Source organism: Phocoena sinus, chromosome 18 (assembly GCF_008692025.1).
Source record: "Phocoena sinus isolate mPhoSin1 chromosome 18, mPhoSin1.pri, whole genome shotgun sequence".
In the NCBI taxonomy this organism is placed as follows: Eukaryota; Metazoa; Chordata; class Mammalia; order Artiodactyla; family Phocoenidae; genus Phocoena; species Phocoena sinus.
Genome location: NC_045780.1, coordinates 24,455,331 through 24,471,988, shown reverse-complemented (window position 1 = coordinate 24,471,988; position 16,658 = coordinate 24,455,331). Strand labels below are relative to the sequence as shown.

Here is a 16,658-nt window from a genome sequence, read left to right as displayed (position 1 = left end):
ACAGCCTTCCGCGTAGGGCTGACTTAGTTCCTCAACTAAAGCAATTCCCTTCTGAGGAGTCCATCCATTACCTGATACATTACAAAGTTTTCCCACTCTGGTTGGTGGGAATGCGGACTGTTCCCAAGCCCTGTCTGGCTCCAGGTATTTTTTGGCCTACTGCTCTCTAGTAGTTATTTCCCCAACCTCAGCTACTCGGCACAGATCAGCATTCGGTCAGGGACCCTAGGGAAGCCCACCTGCAGATCTCTAAAGCTCTCACTCTTTCTGAGCTCTCCCTCCAGTATATCTGCCCTGCAAGTTCTAACCACCTTGGCCTTCCCAAACTACGACCTCTGTTTCTGCAGCTCGGTGAGACTGCAGACTGCTTAGCTTTCCTCTCCTTGTGTCGTGACCTGGAAGTGTTTCTCTTCTCTCAGGGATCATAGTCTTGCGTTGTCTCTCGTCTGATGTTTGAAAAGCAATGTTTCATATATTTTGCCCTGTTTAGTTATATTCAACAGAATATTTTTAACACTTGGACATTTGGGATTTGGCCAAAATATGTACTTGGAGCATTTATTATAAATATTATAAAAGTAGAAATTATTGGAAACTTTTAATTATATTTTCACAAATAATTCATTAAATGTAGAAGTGTCCATTCCAACATTTAAAGGTCAGCTTTGCTCTTTAAAAATAATTGCTTTTTATTTATTCAGCGGACGTTTGAATGCTCACTGTGCTAGAATACAAATACAATAAAAAACACTTGTCTTCAAAACTCACAAAAGGAGGGAAGCATGCAAACAATGGCATCAAAGGAATAAAGGACAAACCACTGTGGGGACATAAAGGAGGTGGCTACTTGTTCCGGCAAGGAGGGATACAGGAGATGAGCCAAACGTTCTCAAGAAGGGAGGTCCGTGAACTGATGTGTGAAGAGTAAGTAGCAGTTCAGCTGATGGAGGAGAGGGTACATCTGAGGGAAGTTTAGGAGGATGATGGGTTAGGGTTTGGTTATTGACTAGATGTGATGGTCAGTAGTGACTGAGGGAAAGACCTACTGGCTTGACTGGTTTACTGGGTGTTACTGATACAGAGAAAACAGGAGGAGATTGTTTAGAGAGGAAAGTTTTATTCAGTTTTTGAACATGCTAATTTTGGAGTAACTGGGATATTTACTTGGAAGTATCTAATAAAAATTGGGTATAAGGAACTGAAACTCAGGTGCAAGAACTGAACTGGAGATATATGTTGGGGAGTTATTTGCATAGTTAAACCAGAGGTAGAAACAAAATATCCTTGGAAGACTAAATAAAATGAGTACCAAAGAGGAGGTTAGAATTATTAGTCATTGAGTAACGAGTTATGAAATAATTTTGGAAGGAGACTAATGTAATGGCTAAAGAGATAGATAGACAGCTGTTTCTCAGTCAGAAACCACATAGGGTACTTGTAAAAGATACAGATTTCTGTGTTCCATGTAGACTTCCTGAATTCAGATCTTGTTGGAGGGGGGTAATAGATTTAAGCTGATCCATACAGGTACTGAAGTCAGAGAACTAGTGCAGGAGGAGGAGGAGGGTCAAAATAGGACAGTATTGTCGATAGAGGACTAGGAAGGAATTTCAGAGAGTCCTTGGCTCCGTTAGCTCATGGTAAAAAAAAAGATCAAGAAATATATGATGCTGACCTGAATACTTAGGCCAGAGGAGAGGAGAGGAAAGACTTTGGAAATATTTTTCCTACTATAAAAGAATTTAGCCACATCTAGAAACACATAATTGCATCTACCCAGATAAAGCCAATGTTTATACCCATCTAGTGTATGTTCTCTTTTATATTGCATGTATTATATAAATGCACACATGTAGTCATAGAGGTTTTACACAAAATGGGATAATGTGAACATGCTGGAACCTGCCTTATTTTATTTAATAATCTATCATCTTTCTATATTATAGGTATTTGATATTTTATGACATTAAAAAAAATCCTAGTTGTCACAAGTGGCCACTATCATGAGTTTAGTCTGTATCTATCATAGTATTTCCTAGACCTGTACAAGCACACACATGAGTGTCAGTTGTGTGTGTATATAATTTAAAAAATAAAAAATCTCAAGTAGAGAGCGCACTATTTACATTGTTCTGTAACTTGCTTTTTCCCTTAATATATTGTGGACATGCTGTCACATCAGTATGTGTTGCTCTCTTTCCAACAGCTGGGTAATAGTCATATGAAAGTATTATAATTTATTTGAATTGATGGGCTTCTAGGTTATCTTCAGCTTTTCATCCTTTTTTGTTTTTGTGAGTATTCTTTCACATATATCTTTGTGAATTTTGTGCAAGTACACATGTAGGATAAATTTTCAGAAGTGAAATCGCAGGATCAAAGGGGTAGGTGTAATATATTCAAAGTGTCCAATACCTATTTACTGTTTATAATTGTTTCTCTATCTTTCATTTGTTTTCTTTTACGTTCTGTGCTATTTCTTAAAACTTTCTTGGTTGTAATATCTATTCTGCTTTTTTGCTGCTTCTCAGGGCATTTCATTTATTTTATGGTGTTGTTTTTATATCCTGTGGCTTTCCTGAGCTCCAGCAGCTTACTTTTCAGTTGTCTGCGTTGCCCATCTGTACTTTGCCTCTGATCTGCTTTTTAAAAAATTATCCAGGTTCACTTTAATTTATTTGACTCTAGGGAAACACCCTTAGTTATTCCCTATTTAGGACTCTTGTTTACTCACCAAGAATGGGACACAAAACAAAAAAGCATTAGGCGAAAAGTTTATTATTGTAACATAAAGGTGTTCCAAGGGAAAATACCGTATTTTTGCTCCATTTGTGAAATCTGTCTAAAACTACATTCTCTCCAATTATAAAAGATGGTGAGGGAACCCTACTGTGTTACTTTCTCCCCCCATCTGCCTTTGTATCTTTTCAAAGATGATTTTTGTTTCTTTGCTTTATCAGAAGTATGAGTCATGTCATCTCATGCTGGATTCACTTTTGTGGACTGTTGCATAGATATTCTCTCATAGGTTTTTTTTCTTTGTGAGGTTAATATTTTACTTATGTTTTAAGTTGAACACAAAGCTATGGAGTAGGATTCAGTAAGTATTTTTCTTCAATGAGTGAAGCGAGTGTAAATGTGGAATTAAATTTAGTTTCTTTTTTATTAATATAAATTCTGAGGTACTATTCTAAAAACAGATAGTGTGAGTTTCAGGTGGCATGAGTATATTTGTCTGGAGTGTTTTTCTTTCTTTAGTATATCTCTTATGTGGTTTTTTGTTTTGTTTTGTTTTTAAATGATTCTTCATAGGTCCATACTGGATTCTTTAGTACTCAGCTTTGAAAAGGGTGTTCTATTTAGGTCCGCTGTTCAGGAATATTGCAGGTAATGAACTGGGGTAGCTTGAGGTGTCAGATCCGGGATGTTGTATCAGAGCCCCCTGATCTTCCCCTACTTCCGTGTGACTGTTTCTTCCCTCAGGGGCTTGGCCTGTTGCACCTCCACCTTCAGGTGAGGTAATGGGTCAGTAGTTTCTTGCCTGGTGAAGCCTCCAGTGAGTTCGAGTTTAATCTTTGCTCTTGTTGACTTTAGTCAGCAGCTGCAAAGGTCATTGCTGTCTCTCATCTCTTTTCCCAACACCGCCCTCTCTGCAAGGTTAGGGGTCTGAGAAAGTAAAGATGCTCTGTGTGCTGGTCCTCTGTCCTTCCAAGTTGTGTGTAATGGCTGCCCTCCTGTCATTGTGGGAATGCACTCTAGGTAATTCAGTCTCTCTCCTGTTTCTGGCATCTAGAGTGCTTCTTATTTCCCTCTATTACGAAGTGTGATGAACAGCTTTTCAAGCCTATATACACTATAGAGAAGAGGGTAAGAGCCTGGGTGCTAGAATTTGAAGATGTGGATTTGCATCTCAGCCCTCTACTGCTCACTGTGTGGGCCTGGTGAATTGTTAACCCCTTCCTCTTGCCTCTGTTTTTCTCATGGTAGAACTGGAGTACTGCTCTGCCAGTCCTAAGGATTAAATGAGATGTGCAAGGAAATCTCTTAGCACAGCAATTGGTGCATTGTAAACTCTCCTTAGAACCCTCGCTGCTCCAGGAGCATCAGTTCCTTTGATGAATTCCCAGAAATAGAATGGTTGTGTCATAGGATAGGAATATTTTCAGGGTTTTGACATGCATTACAAAATTGCCCTCCAGAAAGGTGGTGCCGGTTTACTCAGGAGATGAATTCGAGTGTTTCAGTTTCCTGGCACCCTTGTGTTGGCCTCTATATTTTATATGTTTTATGTGAAGTTTGAGGCAAGTCCACTTGCCCCTGAGGGTTTTTGGCAGCTGAAAAAAAAAGGAGAGTGACTTGGCCTGGGACAAAGAAAAGAATTATTTTCTTGCCTTGGTTACATAAACCTGTGTATTTACACCTTGTTTTGAGAATTTTGGTCCTTTTGATCATTTTGGTCCGTAAGTAAATATTTAATTTTTCTCTTACCTATGTTTTATGGTTTCCCAAGTGCCTCCCCTAAATTTTCCATTTGATTCTTACAATAAACTTGTCCAGTAAGTAGGGTAATATACATCGAGGTAATATGCATCATACACACCTATGGAATATACATGGAGGAAACAGATGCAGAGATATTGCAATTTACCTAGAGGAAACAAAGCTAATGAGAGGTACAACAGGGACACAAATGCGACTTTTCTGCATCCTGGTGTATGGTTCTTTATCTTGTGCTATTGGGACCTCCCTTGCGTTTCTGACAATTTTGCTGCAATTCCAGTCATTAATCAAATTTTATTGTTAAAGAGACCACTAGGATTTTTCTTAGTTCAGAATAGAATAGGAATTTTTTGTCTAAAAAATAGAATTCTTTGTGAAAAATCAGAATATAGAAATCTCTAAAGGGAGGTGCATGTGTGTGCCTGCCTGCACGCACACTTAGTTTTATCTCTGTTGTGGAAGAATATAAAATTAGAACTCCACTAAAATTTAGTTGTTTTTTTTTTTCTTCAGTTCTGCAGGGGACTAGGTTGTGGTTTTGCCTATAAATGTCTTCATAGTATAAATTGATATTAAGTAAATGTCTTGAAAACCTCAACTAGGTAATTCTTGAGAAGACCAGTTTGATTGAAACTAATTAGCCATTTCTCAAATCTTTATTGATTCAATTTTTTTAGTGTTTAGTGATTTAGTATTCAGTTCTCACTCCTGCCCTTTACTGTAATAAAACATTTTCCTTGTAAGACTCTGATCCAAATGGGCTATATTTGCCTTGTTCTCCTCCGTATCTATAGCATGTAGTGCAAGTAGATTTTGAATGAAGGGACAAGTTACTGTGGTCAAATGTGGATATTGAGTGGTTAATGCCCAGGTTGATTTAAGCTCTAAAAGATATTTCATTAAAGCATTGATAAAAAGCTGAGACTTAGTTTCAGAGTTTCTCCCAAGGAGGATGTGTATGTGTGTGTGTATAAACACATGTCTGTGCATGTGTTTTAAATACTACGGTATTAATCATTTAACTTGGATGTTTTTGAACTCTCGTCATTGGTATGCTGTTGAGATTCCTATATAAGGGCTTTGTTTTTATCTGATTTTATTTGATATGTACAGATTTCGTATTCTCATTTGTTTATTATTAAACCTTTCTGCCCAAGAAATAAGAATGTTTAGAGCATTCACAGTTGCTGTAGGGATAGAGTGACTTTTAGGAGGCAAGAAGGCTGAGATTCTCTTTGTGGCGTTCTCTGCTTTAGATTTTTAAAAGGCTTTTGAAATATTTCTTATTGAGGCTTTCAAATATTTTCTTATTTGTAATAAAAAAGGGCAGTGAGATTGACTAGATAAGGATAAACTAGTTTATAATCATTTTGAACCTAAAAAGATTTTTGTAATAATTTGGTATCTCGTTAAGGTGCCAATATTCATATTTTTCAAATATTCATGTTGGATTGCTTAATAAATTTTTACGTCTCAGAATTCTTATGTTTTTTTTTTTTGTAAATGACTGAATTTAAAGAAGTTATCTTAGCACAAAATGCTTGCTTGAATCACTAAGATCAATAAAATAGTTATTTTCTTTTAATATTTTTTCTTTAGGTCTTTTGTGGACTAACTCTTCACTGATTACCTACAACAGCAATATAGTTATGGCGACCTTCCAGACTTTCAGAAACAGTCACATGAAAACTAGAGCATCTGTCAGAAAAGTAAGTTCACTGTGTTGGATTCCTTTTAGTGATAGTTTTAATAAAAATGTTGATCAGTTTTTTTGAAGTCGAAGTCTTGTTAAGCAGCTATGCTATGGTATTCTTGTTTTTAAAATGAATCTTATTATTGAAATGAATAATGATAAAATACTGCAAAGAGTGGCATATATGAAAATAGTGATATGAAATCATGTAGACAATGAACTTTATTTCCCAAAGATCACATCTCCCTATTTCTTCTCAGCCGATAGTTTCCTCTCTTCTTTTTAGCAATATAAGCATCAGGTGTGACTTTTCTTATACATCTTTAGCTTTACCCCCAAATATTACCATCCATTCATTCGCTCAGCAAATATAGTATAAATTTGCTGCTTATGTGCCATGCCCCATGTTAGGTATTGGCTGGATAATCAGTAGTGAGCAAATTAAATGTGATTCCTGATCGTCTCTGCTTTCTAGTCTGAGGAAGAGCCCTCTCTTTTCCTCCCTTGAGACGATTTGGTTACCCTTTCATTTCTTGACATTTTTGTCTTTGCTAAAACTGTGTGTGGGGGGGCGTTACTTAAAGGCAGAAAGGAAGGATGAATACTGGGGGATGGTCAGCAGTCTTGGTGAACCCTTTTTTTAGCTTCATCTTCTGCATTATATGACACTCTTGACCAGTCCTTACATGTTAAGACGGCCTTTGACTTCTTTCGTTACAGCTTCTTTCTTCTCTTCTCTCTTACGATAACACTTGTCTCCTTTGCACCTCTTCTTTCCAGCTTCTAATTGTTAGTGTCCTTGTAAGCTGCTAGGCCTGCCTTTTCCTTTATTTCCTCATTTCTTCAGAGATCTGAGAAATGTTTGGATTTGACTGCTAACTGGAAGAGAGTGGTTGTCAAATCGAAAGGTGCCGGCGGAGTTGGAAAACAGAAAGTAAACTTATTTTGGAACAGTGTAGTAATTACACTTTTAAGTAATATGCCCCATGTGTTTTCCAGGTACCTTTAAACTTAGTAGGTCCCCTTTTTAATTTGAAAAAAGTACAATAAAAACTATTTTCTCTATTTCTTCTTTCTGTAAGCTAGAGTATATTGTGACTTTTTTTTTCAGATTAGCAATTGGACCCGTAGCTTTAAATTAATATTTAAATTGTACTGATTGCTTTAAATTAATAATTAGAACTAAGAAATATATATGTACAAAATATAGGAGTGAGCTAGTGATCTTGTTCTTCAGGCATTATACTACCTACCTACCTATTTGACTTGAATTTACCAATATATTCCTGAGATAAGGAATTAGGCTACAGCTGAAACTTTATGCTATTAATTTCATGTCTTTTTTATTCAGACCATTATTTATATTAGGCCCATGATAAAGATTTGGTTTGAATTCACTTGAATACTTGGAAACCCTTTTAGATAAAAATACATGAATGTAAATATTATATTATATACTGTTGATGTGTATGTGTGTTATGCACAGCCTCATAATTCTTCGATTGCTTCCTTGCTTTCTAGGACAAAATTGACCCAGTTTCACTTTCTACTTTACCTTCCGCGGACCTAGAACGGGCTGTTTCTCCAAAGAACCCCTGAATAGTATTTAGAAATCAAGATCTGCCCTTTGTTCCTTCACTGTCATGAGTTTATAATGATTGCTCATGTTCAGATTTCACATTTCATATTTTTTCCTTTTTTCAGTTCATGTTCATATCTTAGCCTGAAAACTTCCACTCATTAATGAAAACAGAATCACTTAAACTTTTGAATATTCAGCTATTGGGGGAATAAACAGTGCAATAAACACCACATATACTCTTCACTTAGATTCACTCTCTTTTAACATTTTGCCACACCCATTCTGTGTGTGTACATATATACACACTTCCCTTTTGAAACCAAATGAGAGTAGGCTACAGACATTATTTTACTTCTCTTCTTAATATATCAGCATGTGTCTCTTAAGAACATCATTATTACCACCCCTCAGGAAATCGTTAATTCAGTAACACTGTCTAACATGCAATCCATGCACAGATTTCCCCAGTTGTCTCAAATATCCTTGTTACTTTTTCCTTGTCTCTCATCTAAGATCTAAGCGAGGTTGACACTCTCTGTTTGGGTATTGTGTTTCTTTGGTCTCCCCCAGTCTGCTCCAGTTCAATGGTCTAGATTCTTTTCTCATGATGGCAGATCTTTGGAAGAGTCTGTACCAGTTATCTTGTAGAACATTCCCATATTCTGAGTTCATTTGTTTTTCCCTGTGGTTCGGTTCAGCAGGAACACCTCAAAGATGATGTCATGGTCATTCCACTCTGTCAGATTAGGCGGTGCCTATTGTTAGTGCCAGGCTTGACCAGGTAGATAAGTTGTAACCACCAGATATCTCCAATCTAAAGACACATAATCCCTTTGTAATTAACACTATTAATAAATAATCTGTAAGGTGATGTTGCAAAACAGTGTATCTTGTTCCCCAATAGCTTTTAACCCAGTGGATTAGGGTAATGGGGGATCCTTTCCTAAGTCAGTAATTACATTGGAGGGAGTTACAAACGGAATTTTTAAATGTTGTCATTCTGTTCATATCTGTTAGCCAGCGTTCTAATGTAAAGTAGCGCACTCCCCCAATCCCCACCCTTTTTATCTGTCTCTTTTAATGGACTTGTAGTGGTTTTTTTTTTAATTCAGTTGTTACACTCCATTATCATTTTTATTTTTTGATGCTCAGATTATCCCAAATTTGGCCAATGGGAATTCCTTCAAGTTGGCTTCTGTGTTCTTTTGAAATAACCCAGTTAATCTGCATGTCCTTGCATTCTTTCACAATAAGATGTCCCAGCCACACTTCATACATTTCTGCCTCAGACCTGGAACCAGCCATTCTGTCAAGGGGGATCTAGTTCTTTTAATTGGTGAATGGTATTTAGAAATCAAGATCTGTGTGCTGGGTATGCTCATTGCTGCTGAGGGTCATTGCTTCTATGATGTATCAGTGGGAAAATGTAGTACATGTATCTAAAGAATCGTGAGTTCATATTGAAAGTTCAAATTTAACATTGCATTTTTTCTTAATTCTTTGAGTTCATATTTGTATCCCTTCTCTTGGATAAGATTTCCACTAATTTTTAATTTATTAAAATTAGCGAACACTTATTGAGTTCATCTTGTATGTGAGGTACTGAAATCTGGGGAAATAAATAGAGTAAAAGACAATCTCTGACCTCAGTAATTTGGTTTAATTGGTAAGAAGGACAAATATATGAAAGCAGTTATTATAATATGTTGTGATATAGGTTAAATGATCTTAATGTGCAAACAATACAGTAGGAACTTAGAGATTTATTATGACTAAGGGATGGGAAAATCTTCACAGGTCTTGGGATGGGTAGGATTTATACAGGGGAACATTGGGGAGTAAGGATATTTCTGATAGAAGAGCAGATCAACAAATCAGAAGGTAGAGAGAAATTAATGTTCTGTTTATGTCCAAATTTAATATCCATTTTTTAATGTAACTTTTTCCTCCCTCTGTTTCTTTGCACTTGTGACATCTTTCTCTTTCCAATCTGGAGTGCCTTCCTTCATTTTCATCATACAGCTGCTTTAAGACCCCTGAAAAGCTGTGTTTTGAGTTATTATATCTTTCTTTCTTTCCATCTCCAACTTTGTTACGAGAGTCATCACGTTGTTAGCATACCTTGCTGTTAGCTTCCACATCATCTCCTTATATAAATTGTTGCTCCTGTTCTGCCAATGACTTGGAAATCAGTTATGTGATCTGTTAGGTTTTAGTGCAGGGTGAGTGTGAGAGAACCTGGCTGAGGACCTCGTGGTCTCCAATAGGTTGAGTGACTGGGCTGCGGTATGTGTGTGTTGAACATGTGGAGCTCTACTTTAGCCTTTTGTTCTTTCTTCTCTCAGCTGAGTCGAGTTCTGTTACATCAAAAGGTTTCCAGTGAATATCCATTGGAAAATTAGTGACTCTTCATTTAATCCATCACCAGGATTTTTTACCTTGTCTTAGAATTAAGTAAATTAAGAATATCTTTTATTTTCAGAGCTTCAGTGAAGATGTGTTCCAGTCCGTAAAGTCTTTATTGCAGAGTGAGAAGGAGCTATGCAGTGTATCAGCAGAGGACTGTTTAAAGCAGGATGAACATGCCAGTTTGACTGAGGTTTGACAGATTACACTAACCCTTTCCTAATACAGCACAATGTATTTTCATGTACCTTTGTAGAACTGCATGGTCTATTTTTAGGATGCCTAAAATCTCTGCACGTTAATACATGTGCGAGAAGTACCTGTTCTAAATATTAAATACCTGCTAACATTAGTGTATTATAATGAGCACATTTAATTCAGTGCACAGGCATTACCGACCACTCATCAGACACACAGCACTATATTAGATGATTTCTGCTATGTTCAGTAATTGGGACTTTCATACTAAAAGTTTCTACTCTGAAACAAAATGTATACTTATTTCTTATATTCATTTTTTGGGTTATTGTTTTCTTGCTTGTTTAAATTCAGTGCCTTGGTTCAAAATGAAAAAGTAGTGGTACGTTTATTTTGAAATTAAGATATTTACCACTTAAGGATACGATAGACTACTTGCTCATCTATTTCTCTGTTGCATCAGCGTTTCCAACCTTTGTTTGAATTTATTACTATAAAAAGGAGTAAAGTTTTTTCAACAATATTGCCATAGTCCATTAATACATTCATGTTACCAAAGAAGAGAGATAGGGTATTGGGCCATTGAAGCTCAAAACCAATAAATATGTGAATTAAAAAATTTTTTTGAAATCAGGGTTCTAATAAAAAGTCTTGATTATTATTTTTGGGAATGATTTTCTTTCATATTCCTTGAGAAACTGTATTTGAAGTAGTTCTATAGGATGGTGAGCACACCTTTCAGACCCTGTAATGGTCCCTGACCTGTGCCTCTTCTTTTTGTATCAGCTCAGTGCTGTGGCACTTGGCTGTTCTCCTCTTTTTTATCCTTTTTTACTTTATTTTAGTGAAGCCAAGCCACTCCTAATATCCTCAGCTGTTGCCAAGCATGACAAGTCTTCTGTGTCCTCTGCCCTCAAACAGTTTTCCAGCCGTCTCTCTCTAGTTGCTTACACAGTGCCCCTCTGAGCCCACATTCCTTGATCAATGGGAAATTCACACTTCTACTGGCACCTTCAAAACCCTATGCCAGCTTATTTTCTCTTTTGTATTCAGTAAAAGGAAACTTGAAAGAACAGAAGGAATTTCTCATTTTAGGCTATAGATATCTCCAAGTATCTTTTTGAAGAAAGGAAGGAAACTTGTTATTTGAGTGTCTCTTTGTGATCGAGTGCCTATGATGTGCTGCTAGGCACTTGCCTTCACATTATCTAATTCATCCTCACAACTGTGGGAGAGGAGGTGTGTTACCTTAAGTTTTATAGGTGAGGAGACAGCTCCTGCAGGTTAATAACTTACCTAGGCACCTGGAAATTAACTGTAACGTTTCTGTGAAGTAGTACCCATAATTAATGAGAATAAAGATTCTGGAATAATCTAAAATTCTGACTTGCTTTTTAATTATCAGAAAGAGATCAAAAGTATATTGAGTGTTGCTTTGTATTTCAACTATGCTGTTTTCCAGTAATTCTTGAGAATTGATTATCCATATTGCTGCCATTTAAATGCTTCATATTTTTAGTCACAGTACTTGCTTAGTAGACAGTTTACTAGTCTATCTTCAAGTGACCAGAATTTCTCCTTATGATGTCAAAGACATAAAGGGAATATAAATTTTTAAAATAATACTTTTTCAGGTTATAAAAGTGTACATCATCCATATAGAAAAATAAGAAATACTGAAAGCTTAAGAAAGAAAATGACTGTCATTAATCCTGTGAATTAAGAAAGAAAAAGCCATGGGAGAAAAGAGTAGAGAAAAATAAGATCACTTATAATTCCATCATTGAGAGTTAATCACTGCTTATAATTTGGTATATTATCGTCCAGTATTATTTTCCATGCGTATGTTTTTAAAAATAAGGTTGAAATTGTGTGCGTAGTCTGTATCATATTTCTGTAACTTGTCCTTTTTACTTAATAATGTGACATTTCCTCAGGCCATTAGATTTTCTTCAGCAATTTAATTTACATAAAATTTTGCAGAGAAATCTCTGTGTAAAGGCATTGAAGGAAAAAAGTGATGATATCCCAAAGAGTCAATCAGGAGGTAGCCTTGGGGTTGCCCAGGGAAGGCGTCTCTGAGGAGGCGACATTCAGGTTGGAACTTAAAGAATGAGGAGGAGCTAGGCATGTAAACATTCAAGGAATAGAGATCCGGGTTGAAAGGGCACCACTCTGAAGCCCCTAGGCAAGAATGTTCTGGCGTGTTCTGGACCCAGAAAGGGGCCCATGTGTATGAATGAAAGTGAGGGAAAGTTGAAGGCACCAGCTAAGCCAGAGCCTTGGCCCCTGTGTTAGGACTTTGCACTGAGAAGCCTGGCAAGGTTTCGACAGGGAAATGACAGGATAATTCCTGGGGCAGGTGGGAGAGGATTGGAGGTGCACAGGTGAGAAGTGGCATCAGGGGCTACGGAGAGAAGTGGGCACATGTGAGAGACGTTTGGGGACTAGAATTGGTTGAACTGGCTAATGAAGTGGCTGTGGGGGAGGTTTAGGAGCCTCAATTCTGGAGCCAAGTCTTTGGTGAAAACACTTTGTGATCATCTTTGAAAAAATTAATCATGCTGTTCACAACAGCAGCATTTTAATGCTTTGTGTGCTTTTTTTTTTTCTGTTTCTCAGCTCTGTCAACCGTCTAATTGAGATAAGACTTTAAAATTTTAATGGATCTTTATTCCTTTTTTATTCAGGTCACATTTCTAGGTTTTAATGAAGAAACAGATGCTGCTCATATACAGGTATGGTCGATTTATTGAACTGGAAAGGGCCCTGAGAGATTATGTGGAACAAATTTTAAGAGCATGGAAAATTTGCCGTATTAGCCCCAAATTTACATTAAACTCTTCTGTTATTCCTATTTAAAGTTAAAAGATGACATTTTGAGATCAATTTTTGAGTGTGCCTTGGACATTTTCACTTTCAGTGTTTTCACCGAGCGTTCTTGTTATGACAGAAAGCAGTTTTAGGTTAAGAGACCACAAAAGTCACTTATCTGAGAAGGTTGCAAACCACAGGCTGACGTTTTCTCCATTGTCATAATGTAGAATGAAAGATTTATTTTTTTATTTTGATGTTTTTATAATCTAACTCCAACAGTCATATTCTTATGTTTTTAATTGAGATAGAGTTAAATTTAAAAGATAAAATTTGTAAAAAGTTGTGATGAACCAGTGTAAAAATTTTAGCCTGTTTGATTTAGGCAGGTATTTATAAAGGGACTGACAGTTGAGATTAGGATCAGCAAAGGAAAGCTTCACGGTTACGTGCAGAGGAGTTGAAGCTCCCGTAGATGTGGTAGGCGTACTTTTTTTCACCTCGTACCGCTTCTTAAAATTTGTGATTGCCGTGCTCCCTTTTGTGGCAGTAAAGCATCTCCTAGTAGAAGAAGCAACACTGCATTATTTATAAAGATAATGCATATCAGGTGATGACGAATGAAAACTCTGCTGTGTGTCTTGATTGTGCTCTTGCCTGAAAGAAATAGTTTAGACAGAAGGCACAAGAGAAGATACAGTCCCGAGAACGTAAGGCTGAAAGAAGTACCTAAAATACTTCTTTCATACTCTACTTCCTCTTTAAGAATTACTGATAAAACCAGGAAAATACTCTGTGAAGGGTCAAAGATGTTAATAATTCTTTTCACTGGGCAAAACAGTTACATAAGAAGGGCAAATGAGAAGAAAAACAAAGGCAGTTTCTTTTCCTTTACATCTTCATAACATTTTCAGGAAAGTCTGATATAATACCTTAGAGAGGAAGGGCAGAAAAATAGACTTGGATTTTATAAATATGTAACTTAAGCTCCAAAGAAGTATATTCTATAGGCAAGAATCCCATTTGAAAAATTCCATGGTTCAACTTTAGGACTTCAGGTTGACATTTGCAGCTAAAAACTATTAAATGCCTAAATTGTCGTGGACGTGTGAGATAACCATGTAAAATTTTGTTATCGCTTGGTATCATTATGTTTAAAAGGCTACAGAAATAGTCATTGAAAAATATTTTAGTACATTTTATTTTTGAGTTTTTAAAAACTTGTGGCCAGTAAACTGCGTATGTTAACTATCATGAAGTGGAAAATTTATTAACCAGCAGACCTTATGATTTTTTTTCTAAGGCCACATCATAGGGTCTTTCACAGAAGTGTTATGCCGCACTGTTATTTATTGTGTTATTGCTTTAAATTAGGATTTGGCTGCAGTTTCTTTGGAACTCCCAGATCTTCTGAATTCACTGCACTTCTGCAGTCTAAATGAAAATGAAATTATTTGTATGAAGGATATAAATAAATCATCAGATATAAACACTGGTCCTCTAAACCAGGTAACTTTTATATATTATTTCTAATGAGTTTTTGTTGGCACATTCTACAGTGACATTTGATTTAGTGTATTAAACTTTTAAATGCTTGGGTGAAGTTTCTTTTTGTTTAATGCCATCTCAAGGAAATACGATTCATAAGAAATCTAACTCAAGAAGCTTTGATATCACTGAAGGGTGAAATAATTTTGGTCATAGCTTTAAATTAGATTTTCCATGTGTGAAGCTCTAAGTGGTATGCAAATACATATTAATTTTTTTTCTAAAATTTGATTATTTCTGGATTTCTTGAACTGCTACCTGTGTATAAGTCATAGGAATTTTTCCCTCTTATTTCCAGTTTCAAATTTGTAAATATTGTGCTGTATGTTTTAGAGAACCTACTTTAACTCATTTTCTTGTTTAAAAAATTCCATGTAAAATGGATATCTGAAGATATGTTCTTTGTTTATAAACAAAAATGTCATCATTTCCGAGAGGTCGTTAGTTTCGTGACATTGAGCTTTTAGTTCTTTATTAAGTGTTAACTTTGTTGTTAATACCTCAAAGAAAAATGAATTGCATGTTTTCCCTCCTGAAAATTGAATTATTAGTATATTTAAAATTTGAGTTACTTATTCCTTGAAGTATAAAATACCAGTGTGTTCGTTATGAGATTTACAGGTAAAAGTAGAACTGCTCTCCTCATTTCCTTAATTATATTTTTCATTTATATTTACTTTGTTTTATTTGCTAGGATACAAGAGGTGATTAGCTATTTTATCTAATTTCTAGTTTTTTGAGTAAGTCATTTGTCAATATTTACATTTTTAAAAATAATATGTGTGGAAAAATCTGGCGACTTCTATTTTTAATCAAAGCTATAAACATGATTGTAAATTGAAATACTAGGGGAATTTAGGTAAAAGGAGGGGACGATTCTTTTATGATAGGAGAGAATGTGGTATCGTACTAAAAGCTACAGGAAAATGGGATACAGAAAGACTAAGACCTGGTTCCTGTCCTCAGGCAGTTTACAGTGTAGTTGGTGAACTAGGTGAATGATTAAATAAAAATCACAGGACTGTACAATAATATAGGAAAACATAATTGTCAAAGGAATGGATAGCAAGTTCTCTAACATTTAAGGAGATAGAATAGGTAGAATTTGAATACCTGGATAAGAGAAAGATGGGAGAAAAAGAGATTGAGAAGTGAGAAGTATTGTAGAGAAAGAATGAGGAAAAGAATTAAACATTACAAAACTGGGGAGCCTTTCAGGATGCATGTGTTTCTTTTCTTCTTCTTTTTTTTTTCTTTAAATGGAATCATGTTATTTCTAGGCTTCATTTCCAGGTAATATGTCTTATAAGTATAATATATTTTGAAATTAAAATTATTCTTATCATCTTTTATCTTTCCCAAGAGTCATCATCCTGGAATGCTTTGTGTCATGAGAGTGTCATCTACATTACCAAGACTCAGAATTGATTTTCTCTTTAGTCTCCTAAGTAAATATGCTATGGGTATAAGGTACACCCTGGACACATGCTTGCATCAGAAGTGCCAGCTTGAGGCCACTAATGAAGATGATGACGATACTAACCAGTCAGTATCTTCCATCGAAGATGACTTTGTCACTGCCTTTGAGCACTTAGAGGATGAAGAGGCTTCAAAGCCATATAATGATGGTTTGTTCTTTACTAGATTTATTTCTTGAAACAGAGAATTAAGGTGTAAAGTTCAGGTTTAAAAGTTTTAAGGCAGACTTGTTCAGTTGAAATTTATTGTGAAATTTGATCAAGTTTAAGCATCTAAATCTTTTTTTCTGATTGAGGAATTAATTTCCTTGTGATTTTAAGTTCGTCGTTACCTGGTTTTTAGTGTTGTTCTTTCTCTTCTTATTTAGGTAGTACTGTTCAAGTACTGTTTCCCTTATTACATTAAGCGTTTGGAACATGCCTAAGTGCAAATTTGAGT

General features: G+C 35.9%; 1 protein-coding gene across 3 annotated transcripts in view; it reads left to right on the top strand.

Moving 5' to 3' along the window:
* The window catches only part of AKAP11 (A-kinase anchoring protein 11), a 48,396-nt gene that overhangs the window by 5,926 nt on the left and 25,812 nt on the right, over positions 1 to 16,658 (top strand). For all 3 annotated transcript variants that reach the window (XM_032611048.1, XM_032611046.1, XM_032611047.1), the window contains exons 2-6: positions 6,100 to 6,209; positions 10,258 to 10,374; positions 13,070 to 13,117; positions 14,568 to 14,702; positions 16,105 to 16,369. In XM_032611048.1, the coding sequence (XP_032466939.1) occupies positions 6,150 to 6,209; positions 10,258 to 10,374; positions 13,070 to 13,117; positions 14,568 to 14,702; positions 16,105 to 16,369 (625 nt within the window). In that variant the 5' untranslated portion in view covers positions 6,100 to 6,149. The remainder of the gene's footprint in view (positions 1 to 6,099; positions 6,210 to 10,257; positions 10,375 to 13,069; positions 13,118 to 14,567; positions 14,703 to 16,104; positions 16,370 to 16,658) is intronic.